Genomic DNA, 16710 nt, shown 5'->3' on the forward strand with positions numbered 1-16710 from the left:
ATCAAACTAGAAAATATTTGTTAAGAGTTTATGTAATAAGGGTACTTTGGGTACTGAGTTATTATTTTGTAATGTGTTTTTACTTTTTACCTTTTACCTCCCTAGACTACCTTATGTTAGCATGGGGAGTATGTTTGTAATTTCTCATACCTCAAGTTAGTGAAACTATATAGGGGAGAGAAATCGATTCACTCCCCAAGCTATTGCACACATCTTTTTCTCTTCTTCTCTTCTCACCTCTTACTTCCTCTTCCCTTCTCTTGAATCGATCTTTGCACTACTTCTAATTATATTGTCATCCAAAGTCTGTTTCAAAGTTGATGCAGTGTTTAGTAGTCTACTTACTTTGTCTCTTATGTGGAATTACATAGTTCTTTTTGGAACTCATGAAACTTTTTGGGCAGCCTTAGGACTTTAAACAGGGGTATTTTCATCACTTTGAACTTTTAAGTCAGGTTGATTTGGTGCCCATCTTGTCCGGCTTCAGTCTTTTAGTCATTTTGGGATAATATTTTTCTTTGTTGGGAGATAAGTAACAATTTTGTGAGAATAGTTCACAGATGATAGGTTACATAATGAGAAGTATGAGAGTTTTCAAGCTGAGAAAGGGACTTCGTGTACAATGATATTATGAGGGGTCTTTGAATTTTATTGCTTTCTTTCTAGAGAGGAACTTCTCCATAAATATGCTTTTACAAAGATTTTAGTTACTTTCTTCTGAAAAAGTCTGGGTTAATGTATACACAGAAAAATATGAAATCCAATAAACATTAGTCTTGCCTGTGCCATATCTTCCTCAAAGACCGGCTCCAACCTTCTGCCAGCATTTCAAGAGATCTAATAAGAGAGTTGAGGATTTGACACCTCAGAACTCTTCAATTTCTCTGCTTCTTTGCAAAAAAAGGCAGAAATCTGCTTAAGCTTAAGCTGATTTAGCAGTTCAGTAGCTTTTTTTTTTGGGTGAATAAAAATTTCATTACTAAAAGGAAGCAGCCCTCAAAAAGGAGGGAGGAAAACAAGAACCAGCAGCAGAAGCTCAAACAGGGGAGCCAGCTGGGATAAGGGAGAGAGAAGAAAGACCCCAGGATACAACAATTAGTCTGTTCCTTGGGGTGTCAATACAAGAAGTAGGAGCAACCAAACTAAGCTTAGATTTGATTTCAAAAGAGATGGACTCCCAAATCTGATTAGCAGATCTGGATTTGGAGGTCCATTTCCGAAGATTGCGCTCCATCCAAATGTGGCTGATGGTAGCAGAGAAAGCCATCTTCCCAATCACGTCACAAAGAGTAGAACCACCAAAGGTCATGTCAACCCAAATCCATTCACGATCAAAAGGGAGAATCCTCCTATTTCTTGACCAGCATTTGGAGAAGATCCCTTTCCAGATAGAGCGGGAGAAGGGGCACTCAAAGAAGAGATGGTTTGATTCTTCAATTGCATTCCAACATACGTCACAATTGGGAGAAACCATAATGTGGCGATGTCTGAGGAAAGCTTGCATTGGGAGGCAGTTGGAGAAGACTCCCCAAGTCGTGAAGCTGTGCCTAGGGATGTGGTGCTTGAACCAGACGAGCTTCCTCCAAGGAACGAGCGGGAGCCGAGTTCTAACAAGATCCCAAGCAAATTTGGAGCTGAACTTACCCAAGGAACTAGGCAGCCAAGAAACACAGTCATCCCTTATGAAGGGTCTTCTGGAAATAGAGGGCAATAAGTTCCAAATAGAGGTTAGAGCTGGAGTAGATGAATCAGGGGGGTCCCATCCGTCGGCATTAAGAATATCAGCCACCAAGGCATTTCTAGGCAGCCCAGAACCATAGATCAATCTAGGGCTGACATGATGTATCAGGATTCCCAAAGGATGCCAGTGATCTAACCAAAGCTGAGTGGAGTTCCCATTACCAATGTGAGTTTGGATAGAGCCAAGAACCAAGGGTCGGACATCCATAATTTTGCGCCAGGTCCAAGAAGCATCAGAAGATAAATGGACAGTCCAGATAGAGTCAGAACAGAGAAGGCCTGAATATATTCACTCTACCCAAATACTTTTTGCCTTAGACACAATCTTCCACAACAATTTGATAATGTCGGCTTGGTTCACATCCTTTATCCTTCTGATACCCAACCCTCCTTCCACAAAAGGATGACACACAGAGTCCCAACTGATAGGCCGAAGGAATTTGGTAACATCAGAGCCTTTCCAAAGAAAAGAAGACATGAGTGATTCCAGAGACTTGATGATGGAATGAGGCAGCCCATAGATACCTGACCAATAAATGTGGGAGGCTTGGAGGACAGACTTGACAAGCACCAGACGACCCGCATCAGAAAGAAGTTTGCCCTTCCATAGTTGAAGCCGTTTCCTTATAAGATCCAGCATAGGAGTGCAGTGATGTGCCGAAAGTCCTGCCGAGATCAAAGGCAGGCCCAGATATGTCACAGGAAGCTGACCAATACTGAAACCACAAATATTCTTCAGACCTTCTTTTACCTCATCAGGAACTCTAGTAAGGAAGAGAAGAGACTTAGTGGGGTTGATATGAAGCCCAGATAAGTCTTGAAAGTGATGCAAACAGTTCATGATGGACTCAAAGGAGGCTATGGAAGCCTTGGAGAAGATCATGAGATCATCAGCGAAAGCCAGGTGAGAGAGCTTGAGGGCTTTGCATTTGGGTATAGTGGAGATGAGATGTTGGTCCGTGCATAATTGGATTTCCCTGGATAGAAATTCTAAAGCTAAGGTGAAGAAGAATGGAGATAAGGGGCATCCTTGGCACACACCAACAGTAGAGGCAAAGTAGCCAGTTGGGCTGCCATTAACTAGCACAGAGAACCTGGGGGTGGAAATGCAGGAGTGAATCCAATGGATGAAAACCATAGGGAACCTCATCTTGATCAAGACTTTTGCAATAAAATCCCATCTCAGAGAGTCAAAAGCTTTATGGATATCGATCTTCATAAGAGCAGCAGGAGAGTGATTTTTTCTTTCAAAACCTCAGACAATCTCATTACAAAGGAGGATATTATCAGAAATGCTTCTACCAGGAATGAAGGCAGACTGATTCTAACTGACAAGCAGATCCACCACCTTCTTGAGCTTCAAAGCAAGGATTTTAGCTATGAACTTGTAGAAGAGATTGCAAAGGGAGATGGGCCTGAAGTCTGTCATCATAGAAGCACCCTCCTTCTTAGGAATGAGGCACAGAAAAGTATGATTCACCTCAGAGATCTGGTTGGGGTTGAAAAAGTTGATCACATTATCAGGGAATAGATCAGCCTCATCCGAATGACCCGAGAAGAGATTCATGAAGTAATTCACTGCCATGTCTTTGATGTCTTTCACATTTGTTACTGGAGAACCATCCGGAGCATCCAACTGTAGAATGGAGTTGTAGTTGATTCTGGACTTCAAGGAGCGATGGAAGTAGGCTGAGTTAGAATCCCCTAAATCCAGCCACTTGATCCTGGACTTTTGTTTCAGGAAATTTTCTTCTTGATTGAGGAGCATGCAGCAGCTAGTTGGCTACTGAGGTTGGCCCTTTGAATTTGAAGCTGGATGTTCGCAAGCTTGTCTTTACATTCCTGCACATTTTGAGAGACATTTCCGAAGATACTGGTATTCCAAACTTTGAGGGCAGATTTCACATTCCTAAGCTTCCTTGCCAAAGCTAGAAGAGGGGAGGAGAAAGCTTGGACATGCACATCCCAAGCATCCTTCACAGTGATCAGGAAGGTAGGGTGAGAGGACCACATGTCAAAATATTTAAAGGGCTTTAGACCAAAGGAGTTATAAGTTTGAATGGACAAGAGCCTGGGCCTGTGATCAGATATCCCTGGAGTGTCAAAATTGGCAAAGGAAGAAGGGAAGGAGGACAACAAAGTTTCATTCTGTGAAACCCGGTCAAATTTCCAAATAAATTTGAACTTTTGGAATCTTTGTGATTTCAAGTTCTGGTTCAACTTTGCCCATACTTGCCTCTAAGTTGTGGGCCATCTTGATTAAGAAATTCAGACCTATCTCATGACTTGTCTGTAAAGGCATTCCGATCAGCCAACTACCGTGGCCTTAAATGAGTCTGAGATATCTAGCGGAAGATAACACATAAGCTTGGCATGCTGCATTGATGGCCTGCGAAGTCTCTCTCTGTCTTAGGCCGAATCCCAGGTAAGAATCCCATTTTATATGTATGTATGTATTATTTTTAATTAATTAATGTATTAGGGGCAGAATAGTAATTTTTACCTTGTGGGACCCCGTATCAGAGCTACCTGTGTCGGGTCTGCTGGCTGGACAGACTGCAAGACCTCTCCCTTAATTAAACTCAATGTAAGTATAATTTAAAATATATTTATAAAACGTTTTGTACGATCAAATAGGGTTAGAAGGGAATTTTAGTAAAATTATAGCCTGGGACCCAGTTCTCAGTGGGGAATTTGTTCAGCATAATTACCCGTGTTCGGATGACCTTTAATGTCGCCCGACATCAAGTTATGGATAGAATAGACCAATAAATACGAATTCAGGTTTATAAACTATTTTAGAAATTAGTTTAAAACTAATTTCTGTCCAGAAGACAGATTTACCCCTTAGTGCTTAAGTAGTTAGATAAATATCAAAAGCCTTTCCGATTGATCACTATTCACAAGTCTAAGGGAGCTAAAGAAATTCGTTCCAGCTTGGGAGAGAAGGAAAGAAAGAGGAAAAGAGAAGAGAAGAAGAGAGGGAAAAAAGGGAAGCTTACCTAAGGGCTTGTCTTCAACACTTTGAGTTGAACCAAGAATCTCCATTAGAAAGTTGCCTGCACTCCAAATCTGTTCCTATAACTGAGGTAAGCCTTGGATACTTGCTATCTTCCGCTTTATTTCCCTTCTTCTCCATCTCTAGTTCACCTATTAAGAATTTCTGCCATTAAAGCTTGGAGACCAAGCTTGGGTTTATGAAATTGAGCATAATTGGGACTGATTTGAAACAGTTTTTGACTTTCTAAAACCGGAAATTTGGGAAATTACCAAGTCTGAAAGTTGTATTGCTGTTCTTGATGGCAATTTATAAACCCTAAACTAATTAATTAGGTTTAATTGATTAATTACCAAAATTATGAAGTTATTTATGAAATTGAACTCCCATATAGGTAGACCCACCTTTATATAATGTTAAAACACTTAGTTTCTTCCTTGCATGTGAAGATCTATCCAAAAATAGGAAAAACCCCAAATTCGGACATACTCCCGGATGGAGTTGCAGGCCCAGGGGCGGTTGACCGGCTCCCTGGAAGTCTGCATCCGGCACCCCCATTTTTGTGCCCTTATGACCTAAACCCCTTGGGACTTGACCTTGGACCATCCCCGAATCTATTGCATGGTGTTTGGTATGTTGTTTAGGGCTTTTTCTACTGTTTTCTAGACGGTTTGTTGGATTGTTGGTGGGTAACTGACCTAGAATTCCTTCTATAACTAATCTATAATATTCTTGTCTCATATTTAGGACTGTCTTGGTCTGTTCTTGCCTGCCTATTGGAGTTTATTCACCTAGGCTAGCTACAACTACAAGTAAGGGGACCTTGACCTTAATTTAAGTGTGTGTATCATTTTAATTTCACTGTTATGCTGAATGCCTTGTCATGCATCATTACAAATATACTGATGCATATAGTTTTCTAGCTTATGATTTAATGCATTAAAATGCATGTGAATTAGGCTGCACATTGGCATACTGCATAGCACTACATTGATATTTTTATTATGTGGAAATTGTTGAAGGTGGAAATCAGTACTCTATAACTCAATCCATGCTTGTATCATCATAATTAGACTACACTGGGTTAGGTTGATATTCATTACCCAGTACTGCGCCCCTTACCAACAGGTGGAAAGGTGTTGGACAACCCGTGGCAGAGACCGATGTGTTAGTTCCGGGATGCCATCTTCTGTCCCATGTTAGCGGGTCCCTAATTCCGCTGTGGGAATAAACAGACAGGGTTGGTCATTTGGGGGGCTGTCGGGGTCCGATGTGTTAGTTCCGGAACTGGCGGATCCTCACCGTGATAGAATGGTTTCGCTCAGGTGACCGAAGGGTTAGTTCCGGGACCGAGGTTAGCATCTACCACTAGTAGTAGTACTTATACCCCATGAGACTTAGTATCTGTGCTAGGAACATGTTAGTTTAGCACATGCATCTTGGATTTATTGTGTTTGTATGCTTATACCCCCCTTACTGGGCTCAGTTGAGAGCTCAACCCTGTGGATATCCTTATTTTTCAGGCGATTTAGTTACTTCTAATGTTGAATTTGTGGCGCTGGAGTTTGAAGTGCACGATACTTCGTGCGCACGTGATGATTGGGTAACTTCCTGATCTTGGCCTGATAGTCCAGGCTACCTCCCCACTCTTTTATGCTTTATAAATGCTTTATATAGTTATAGAATAGTTTCTTGTATACTTTTACTCTGTGCTACCTTTGAGAACTGTATAGTTGTATCACAAGCCTTATCATTTAGACTTCTCTTACTAATGATGTCATCTCTATTAATTAAATTGTTTCCGCTACCTCTGATTACTGTATCTGTGAGCAATGATGGTGAATAGGGTACTGCACTTGTGATCCTTAGGGATTGGTTGGATGTCAGAGACATCCCGCCACACTTGGCCCTTAATAACCAGGCCGGGGTGTAACACATTCACCAAGATCCGATCCAGTTTATAGTCAATTCTGGAAGTACCAGCCCTTTTGTTGCTCCAGGTAAATGGGAGGCCTATCCACCTGAGATCATCAAGGCCCAAATCCTCAATGCAATCCTTGAAATCAGAAATAGGTTGAGGGTCCAAATGGTGTCCTCCCTGTTTTTCAAACCCAAATCTGATGAGAATAAAATCACCACCAATACCCCAAGGTAAAGAGCCAGGGTGATGGGCAAAATTCGATAAGAAGGGCCAGCCAGGAGCAATGGAGGAGCAGATCCTCGAGGAGTTTGGTTCTTTGACATGAGTTTCAAGCAAGTAGCAGAAAGTGGCTTGATGATGCCGAAGAAGGGAACGAACAGCAGCATGTTTACAAGGGGAATTAAGACCCCGAGTATTCCACACGATGCCAAGATTCATTGGGAGAGCTTAGAGGATTGCAACTCAATCCCTAGAAGCCGGGACATAATGCTGGCACGACGAGAAGCAGAGGGGCTGCGGAGCTGCCTGTGATATGAGGTGGCAGTGGGAAGAGCAGCAGAGGTTGGAGGGGCTATAGAAGCTGAAAGGGTATTGAGAGGTGGAGAACCGGGTAAGGACGAAGGAGAAACAGGGCAAAGAGAGACCGGATCAGAGAGGCGAGAACCCGACCCGGTTGGGTTAAGAGAGTTGTTGGGTGACAAGGTGGGGTGGAGCCCAGAGGAATCTGACGAGGCTTTCTTCTTCTTTTTTTTCTTTTTTTCCTTCTGGCTCTTGTCTTTCTTTTTGGGTTTACCAGTCTTAGGTGAGGGTAAAAGGGGGATTTGAGTCATTTGACTAATAAGAGATGGGGAGGGTGGAATAGTCAAAAGGGGGGGGTGGCCCACAATGGGAGAAGCTGTGTTATTAACAAAAGGGCAAGTATCGGGGGGAGGAGAGTAAAGAAGAGGAGCAGGGGGACAAAAAGGAGAGGCAAGGTCTCTCGCAGATGGAAAGGCTTCAAACTGCAGAACCGGCAAAGGTTCTTCCACAGCCACCAAGGGGTCGACTTCAGAGATGACGAGGCAAGCAACTTAAGCAGTCGACGGCAAGGGGTCAACCTCAGACATACTAGAGCGGCTTCGATGGGCAGCAGAATCGATGATCTGCTCAGAGCAAGTGACAGGTTCCGTAAGGGAGTCGTCAGTTAAGGCAGCAAATCGGTTTTGCCCAATGGATAAAGGGTGGGAGCCAAGAATGCTGTCTTGTCTGGCTGCAGGGGCATTCCGGTGCCAACGGCGAGCTCTCGAACGAGTACGCACTTTGGAATGGTGAAAATCCGAGGGGAGGGTGGGTTCAGATCTTTGATCATGGACCTCAGGTGGACGAGAGGCTTCAGGAGGAGCACAAATAGCTGAATCGTGTCCAAACTTCTTGCAGAACAAGCAGTGGGGAGGCTTCCACTCGTAATGGACTTCCTGTTCAAAGGAATGGTCATCACCATCATTCACGGTGATGAAGGATGGATGGGGGTCTTCTGCTGAAACTTCGACGCAAATTCGAGCATACGCGAGGCGCAATTTTCTCATGGTGCGCATGTCAGAGAACATCGGTTTTCCTAGGACTGAGCCCACTGCACTGAGACCATCCGTACACCAGAAGTGAAGGGGAAGGCCTGGAAGCGAAACCCAGAGAGGGATGGAGGAGAGGTCGACGTGGCGGAGCTGCAAGTGTTGATGCCACTGTCGAAGGAAGATAGGCTTCTTGCCGACATGCCAACGACCACCTTCAAGCACACGGATCTTATCAGAGTCATCAGAGAATTTGAAAATGAAAAATCCATTGTCCAAGAGGTAGATGTTGAGGTTGCCGAGAGCTTTCCATTGCCGAGTAAGAGAAGATTTAACAATGTGGAAAGCAGGTCTGGAGCCGAGGAAGTGACCAACTAAACATGATTCCCAGATCTTTGCTTCATCGTCCAGAGCACCAGTGGAGCAGTAAGCAATTTTAGAAGAACCAACCACTAAGGGATCATCGAAATGAAGGGAAAGACCTTCATTCGCAGGGGAGGAGGCGAGAGGCGAAGTGAAGAAGCAAGTCCAACTTGGAGCAGGGACAGAGGGAGGAATGTCTGAATCAGAGGGGGGGTCAGGGATTGGTGGAGGAGGGTCAGGGATTGGAGGGGGTGAAGGGGAAGGCATGCTTCCGACGGGTGAGAAAGTCAAGTTACTGGAGGAGACAGGTTGCCGGAGAAGAAGGCCAAGTAGGATGCCGGAGCTTGCTTAATTACAAATATCAGAATGTTTTGAAGCTTGAGAAATCAGTCCCTCTAATCACCTCAGCATTGTATTTTTAACAAAAGGATTCAGACAAAGCCTTACACACGTGCTTACCCAAATATCAAGAAAATTATTTGGATCATTACAAGTTACAGAAGAAGTTTCTGTATGTTAACAGCATTAATGGCATAATTCACATTAAGTGACATAGAAGCTGCATCTATTGTTGCACTTACAGTGTCATTAACTAAAAAATGATGATTCAAAGATCCATGCATGTTGCAAAACTTCTTTTTTAAGCCTTAGCTTCATAAGAATACAACCTACTAATAAAAAGAATCTAGGAAACCAAGGTGTTTTCCATCTCAAAATTCAAATTGCAGCACCACCTAAATCCAAAATCATTGAACCACAGCTTGTCATTTATGAGTAGCCAAAAGCAGAAGTATCAACCTAGGACATTAAACACATAATGATTAAGGACAGATAACCAACTTAACACCCTCCCCAGACCCTGCAGTGGCGGGAGCCTTGTGCACAGGGTATGCCCTTTTAAACTAACTTAACAACTGTCCTAGAAATTAAACCCAGTTGAGATATACAGAGCTTTGTGGAAACTCAGAACACTCTAAGCCTCACAGCCCTTTCTCATTTGCCTGACCTAGCTTATTTGAGTGAGCAAGAGCACCCTGGTTATTTTCTTCTCAAGCACAAGAAAAAAATTAATAAGTGAGATTATGTGTGTGTGTGCATGTGCGTGCAAGAGAGAGAAAGAGATAGAAAGAGAAACACACCCTGCAGCACTCTTTCTTGCACGAGAACCTGTCTTGACTACATCCCCATTTGCCAGAACAACCTGCAAAGATAAATTTGAGAAACGATTCTGACATACCAAGCTAACATAGCAGAAACTAGAAGAGGACCGAACAAACCTTGAGGTTGATGACATTATCACGCATAGTTCCATACCTACATGCCAAAAACTAAATCATTAAATCCAATCAAAGACAAAATATGGTAAGAATAATTTAGTAAAGTAACAAGAACCTATACCAAATGATGAATTTTCGTTCTTGTTCCCAAGAAAGAACTGGACATAGGCAATTAAACACCAGTGAATTTTCCTAGCATCTCTCAGTTGTTCAGACTTCAGAAGGTTCCCATTGCTTTGCAAAATGTTGACATTTTGGGAAGTCTTTCAGTCAACTAGCTACTTTTAACATGCCAGATATGCATTATAAGGCGATAACAGAGATCCCATCAATGATCAGACTCACTCAATCTTCGGTGGTATGAATGATCCTTCGAGACTGTCTCATCCCAATACAGAGACTGATTCTCTTGCCTTGCTGCTGAGTATCTCATAGCAATGGAGGCAGTGGTCAATAACTCTAGAGTTGATAGAGCAAGCTACACAATACGGCTTGATCTTTTACGAATAGTTAGCCCTCCCTCCCATTGTAATTTTTCTTCTGTTACAGCCATTGCCCTCTCGGCATTTGAGGGGTCTGCTACTTTCTTCATTCTTCCTCTTCTATAAATTTACCATACTTTTCTTTTTACCAAGGGGACTAGCACCTTATATAGCATGTGTGCTTGGATGTCTTGATGGTTTCATGGAAGAAGCATCAACCACGAGCTTGAACTCAACTTTGGGTAGTTATAGTATACATTGGGCCTTTTGTTTTCTTCAGTTTCATTTTAATGAGCCTAATTTATAAGCCCATATGGTAGGGGTGAAGTTAGTTCATGGGATTAGTAGTTAAGTGTTTGAGTTAGATTAGGATAACTTGTTAGCTAGATAGAGTTTTGGTTTGAGTCCAATAGTCTATTAAGTCAAGTCAGTATAAGAGAGTGGATAGGAGTCCTTTTGTGAGTTGATTTAGGAATTTTAAAATGTGTTACATATGGGAAAAAGAATGCTTCCGGATCATGCAGTTCCTGGGCTGAGACACAAGAGCACGAGAAATTACTGTCCAGACCCCAGTGAAATAAAAAAATCCCATCCAGGCAGATGCACCTGCACGCGCTTCCATTAGCCCCCACGCTGGCGCAGGGACTACACAACTGGGCAGCAATCTCTTTCCCTATATATACACACACAACCCATCAGTCAGACATGATTTGAATAATATCGTTGCGTTTATTTCAAAAGTTTTTAAGCTGTTGACCGCTGCAAATGTGGGAGAATGCTCTTCTTCTAGCCTACTGCTTCCTTCTTCTCTTCTTCTTCTTCTTCTTCTTCTTCTTCTTCTTCTTCTTCTTCTTCTTCTGGTTCTGAACTATACTGCAAATCAGATGCTATCTCTTCAATCTTCTCTTCTATCCTCTTTCTTCTACTTCTGATTTTTTATAATCTCTCTCTTATCCTATCATAAATCAAATTTAGTATTCTGTTTGTTACCTACTGAATAAAGTTTCTGGAATCAAATCCAAGATTATAGAACTCTACTTGAATCAGAGCTGAACTGTTTCTTAGATCATCATCAAAATCAATTCTCAATTCTTGCTTCTAGCTTGACACTAAAGCAGCCTCGGAATCATTTGTATCCTGAATTCTGATTTTCAAGAATTTTATATCAATTGATAGATCTATCAGTCCTTTACACTCGACCATATTTTGTTTCAGATCTAACCGTTGGATTGTGAAATATTTTCTCTCTCCTATCAACTAATAATTCTGTCCCTGTTCTGCTTTATTGAACCTGGACTTAGTCTGGTTCATCAGCCTTGTGTTCTCTAGATTTCATTTAGAACTCTGAAGTCTGAACTGCATTACAAACAAGTACTTTTTGCTCCATTCATTCATTAACGTTCAAAATAAGCATCTGCCGATTCATATAAGGACCCCCAGAAATTGGGTTAAAAGGAATAGAAAATTTGTGGGTACAGGTAAATGAAACTTATCTTATTGGAAATGGACCACAACACCAACAATAACTAAATTTGAACCAACTGACCAAAACCAACTCACAAGAACATGAAACAGGAAATAGAACAATACCTAAACCAAACAAATCTGCAACTAAGGGCCTGCATGATAACACTTCTGTTTCTGGGCCATGTTTCTATTCCAGAAATAACTTTTTGTGATTCTGTTACTAGGACAAATTTCTGGGCAAAAAAAATGCGTTTGCTAACGCATAATAATTTGTATTTCTGGGCCAGAAATTTCTAGAACTTCTATAGAATTACCAAAAATTTGGTGAACATGGTGGTGGTAGTGACGGTGGTATCGAGGTGGTGGTGTCGATGGCGTAGGTGGAGGTGGTGGTGCTGGTAGTGGAGATGGCAGTGGTGGTGGCGGAGGTGGTAACGGTGACGGAGGTGGAGGTGGAGGTGGAGGTGGAGGTGGTGGCGGTGGTGGTGGTGGTGGTGGCAATGGAGGTGGTAGTGGAGGTGGTGGAGGCGATGGAGGTGGTAGTAGTGGTGGAGGAGGTGGCGCCAGTGGAGGTGGAGGAGGTGGAGTTAGTTTTTATAAATGGAAGGATTCAAACAATGGGACAAGATTCACAGCAAGAAGACGAAGAAGAAGAAGAAGACGACGAAGAAGAGAAGAACAAGAGAGTTTTGGGGAGAATCGAATCTGTATGTTGAGTGATCCTCAACACACATATTCATTTCATTAAACTATTCAAAGATTTACATAGACCTCCCTAGGGAGGTAAATAAAAAAGCAAGAATAATAGAAAATACAACTTAGCCATGTCTAATAATAAGACAATGACAAAAATACCCTTATACAACTATTCTAATAACTCTACCACTCCCCCTCAAGCTGGAGAATAAATGTCATGCATTCCCAGCTTGCACAAAAGGTACTAAATAGACTAGGAATAAGACCCTTGGTGAAGATATATGCTACTTGATAACTTGTCCTCACAAAGGGAGTACAAATGCACCCAGCATCCAGCTTCTCTTTGATAAAGTGTCGATCAACCTCAATATGTTTGGTTCGATCATCCTGAATCAGATTATGGGCAACGCTTATAGCAGCTTTATTGTCACAATAAAGTCTCATTGGCCCTTCAGTTTCAAAACTCAAGTCTTGAAGAAGTCTCTTTAGCCATATAAGCTCACACACCCCATGAGCCATGGCCCTAAACTCAGCCTCTGCACTGGATGTAGCTACAACTGGTTGTTTCTTGCTCCTCCAGGTAACTAGATTACCACCCACAAAGGTACAGTACCCAGAAGTAAATCTCCTGTCAGAGACTGAACCAGCCCAATCAACATCTATGTAGTCTTCAATCTACAAATGGTCATGCCTGGTAAACAGAAGACCTTTTCCTAGACTGGATTTCAAGTATCTAATGATGTGACATACCGCATGCAGATGTCCACTCCTGAGAGCATGCATGAATTGACTCACCACTCCAACTGCATAAGAGATGTCTGGTCGAGTCAATGAGAGATAGATCAGTTTCCCAACCAATCTTTGGTACTTGCTTACATCTATAAGAGAAGAGCCACATTCATCACTAAGCTTATGATTTTGATCAATGGGGGAAATTGCTGGTTTGCACCCCATCATGCCTGTATCTTTCAGAAGATCAACACAAATTTCCTTTGGCAGATGTTGATTCCTTTCCTTAATCTAGATACTTCAATACCCAAGAAGTATTTCAAGAGTCCAAGGTCTTTGATCTCAAACTGTTTAGCCATGTAAGACTTCAATCTATTTATCTCAACAACATCATTCCCAGTTACCACAATGTCATCAACATAGACAATGAGAGTTGTGACTGTACCATTACCTCACCTGATAAATAAGGTGTGGTCAACTTGACTCTGATAATACCCATTCTTCAGGATGGCTTGTCTAAATCTCTCAAACCAGGCCTTAGGAGGCTGCTTGATGCCATAGAGAGCTTTCTTCAAGAGACACACCTTCCCTTCAGCTGAGGGACACTTAAAACCAGATGGAGGCTACATGTACACTTCTTTTGCTAAATCTCCATGAAGAAATGCATTCTTCACATCTAATTGGTACATTGGCCAATCTTTATTGGTTGCCACCGAAAGAAGAACTCTGATTGAGTTATGCTTGGCTACAGGGCAAAAGTCTCCTAGTAGTCAATGCCATACAGTTGACTATACCCTTTTACAACCAGCCCAGCTTTGTATCTTTCCACTGTACCATCGGATCTATACTTGATGGTATAAACCCATCTGCATCCAACTGGAGTTCTCCCCTTTGGAAGATCAACTAGGGTCCAAGTATTGTTCTTTTTCAGGGCCACCATTTCCTCTGACATTGCTTGCATCCATTTCGGATCGGATAAGACCTGTGACATTTTTTGGGAATGGAAGAAGACTCAAGGGCAGTGGAAAAGGCAATACCTGTAGGAGAAATAGAGTCATAGAAAACAAACTGGGCTATAGGGTTAGTACAGCCTCTCTTCCCCTTTCTTATAGCAATGGGAAGATCTAATTCAGAAGGAGAAGTATTACCTGACTGAGGAGGATGAGACTAAGGATGTGGATCCAAAGAGGGGTTTTGGTAGGGTTGCTTTCCCTTCAACGCATACCAGGGTTGCTTTCCTTTTCCCTTCAACAAGCATTCACCTCTTGTGAATACAACATTTTTTAATTTTATTCCGTTGTATTCTATTTTTCTGCTAGCATCACCACCACTACTAACCTTAATATCAACAACACCATCAGCATCAACATCCACTTCTTTGTATTTTCTAATATCAAATAGGAATTAGGAAGTGGAGGTAGGCAAGGGAGATAGAAAAGGAATGATATCAGCATCCTGTTAACTTCTAGTACTCTCCCCCTGAAGAGGATGTTGAGTAGAAGAAAAGTAAGGAATAGACTCAAAGAAAGTGACATCTTTGGAGAGAAGTCGCCTTCAGGAAGGAGGATGGTAGCACTTATACCGCTTGGTTGAATCAGAGTAGCCCAAAAAGATGCACTTAAGAGCTTTGGGATCAAGCTTAGTGCGGGCTGATTTGTTGAAATGAACATAACAAACACAACCAAAGATTTTTGGAGGCAAGGAGAAGACTGAGGATTGAGGAGAAAGAAGAGCCAAGGGAGATTTGGAGCCAAGGAGTGGAGTTGGCATCCGGTTAATAAGAAAGGCAGTGGTAAGAAGTACATTAGACCAGAAAGTCTTAGGCACATGCATACCAAAGAGAAGACCCCGGGTGATTTCCAACAAATGGCGGTTTTTCTCTCAGCCACCCTATTTTGTTAAGGGGTGTCAACACAAGCCAGTTGATGGATGATGCCATTATCAGTAAGGAACTGTTGGAGCCCCCCATACATGTACTCACCCCCCTTATCAGACCTAACAATTTGGATTCGAGTACCAAACTGGTACTGATAAGGTAATAAAAATCCTTGAAAGCATCACAAACATCACTCTTTTGTTTCAACAAAACAGTCAAAGTAGATCTAGAATAGTCATCCACAAATGAAACAAAGTAACGAAATCCAGACAAAGAAATAATAGGAGAAGGCCCCCAAACAACAGTATGAACAAGAGAAAAAGGTGCAGCAGATCTATTACCACGACAAGGATAAGATGTGCGACAATGTTTAGCAAAAATACAAGATTCACACTGAAAAACATAAGAAGAAAGAAAAGAAGTAAACAAGTGGGGACAGCAACAAAAGAGGGATGACCCAAACGTTGATGCCAAAGCATTACAGACTCCAAAGTACCACGGTCACTCCAACTACAAACATAAGTTGTTGCAGTATATTGATCAAGTAACCTTGGTTCAAGAAGGTAGAGTCCTCCTTTTTTAGTCCCACTGTCAATAACCCTCTTTGTCTCCAAATCCTGAAAAAGACAATGGGAAGGTAAGAAAGTGACACAACAATTTAAGGATTTGGTTAGGTGACTCACAGATAATAGGTTAGTAGCAAAATCAGGAACATGAAGAACAAACTCAAGGGAAATAGAAGGGGTAACTCTCACATTACCCTTACTAGAGACAGAAGAAAGGGAACCATCAGCAACCCATACCGTGTCCCGGCCAGAGCAAATGGAGTAGGAATCATAATACTGTGACATACCAGTCATGTAATCAGAGGCTCCAGAGTCAATAATCCAGGTAGGCGTAGTAGAAGGAGCAGACGAGACCTGCAGAGCTAAGGCAAAAGTAGCTAACCCTCCAGAGGTAGGACCAGTAGTTGACCCTCCAAGGTGAGACACCAACCGGCGGAAGGCAGCAATATCATCCTATGAAAGGGAATCAAGGGCAAACTAGGGTCCAAATGTTTCAAACTCAAATGTCATAGAGTGAGCCCAAACTCCCCCTCGCTTGCCTCCACAGGCACTAGATGAACCACCACACATACCAGGGGCTGTCCGTGAAGATCCCAACACCTGTCCTTGGTGTGTCTAAGCTTTCCACAGTGATCATATTTAAATCTCTCACGGTGATCTCCACGAGTTGGTCCTTGGCCTTTCCCTCCACTTTTCCAGTCTCTGTGGGAACTAGAAACAAGTGCAGATCTCTCTGTTGATGGTGCAATATCCACAGTTGTTCTCCTGGTTTCCTCACTTTGCAAGTAGCTGCACACTTCATCCAAAGATGGAAAGGGAGATCTCCCTAAGATTTGCAAGCGAAGAGGCTTATATTCTGGGTTAAGACCGCCAAGCAAAATAAGGATCCTTTCCTTTTCGTGGTTCCTGTAGACATTTACCTCATCATCAGAATTGGACAGCTGGAGGTTGCTATAGTGATCATATTCCTCCCACAAGCAGATTATAGTGTTGAAGTAGTCAAATATACTCCTATCACCCTGTTTCATATGAATGATTTTTTGGAGGA

General features: G+C 42.3%; 1 protein-coding gene across 2 annotated transcripts in view; it reads right to left on the reverse strand.

The window, feature by feature from the left end:
• The window catches only part of LOC122649561 (D-lactate dehydrogenase [cytochrome], mitochondrial-like), a 134247-nt gene that overhangs the window by 39749 nt on the left and 77788 nt on the right, over positions 1-16710 (reverse strand). For both annotated transcript variants that reach the window (XM_043842759.1, XM_043842758.1), the window contains exons 8-9: positions 9847-9883; positions 9709-9770 (exon numbers count right to left, since the gene is read on the reverse strand). In XM_043842759.1, coding sequence (XP_043698694.1) covers positions 9709-9770; positions 9847-9883 — 99 coding nt within the window. The remainder of the gene's footprint in view (positions 1-9708; positions 9771-9846; positions 9884-16710) is intronic.

The sequence above is a fragment of the Telopea speciosissima genome, chromosome 2 (assembly GCF_018873765.1).
Source record: "Telopea speciosissima isolate NSW1024214 ecotype Mountain lineage chromosome 2, Tspe_v1, whole genome shotgun sequence".
Classification (NCBI taxonomy): domain Eukaryota; kingdom Viridiplantae; phylum Streptophyta; class Magnoliopsida; order Proteales; family Proteaceae; genus Telopea; species Telopea speciosissima.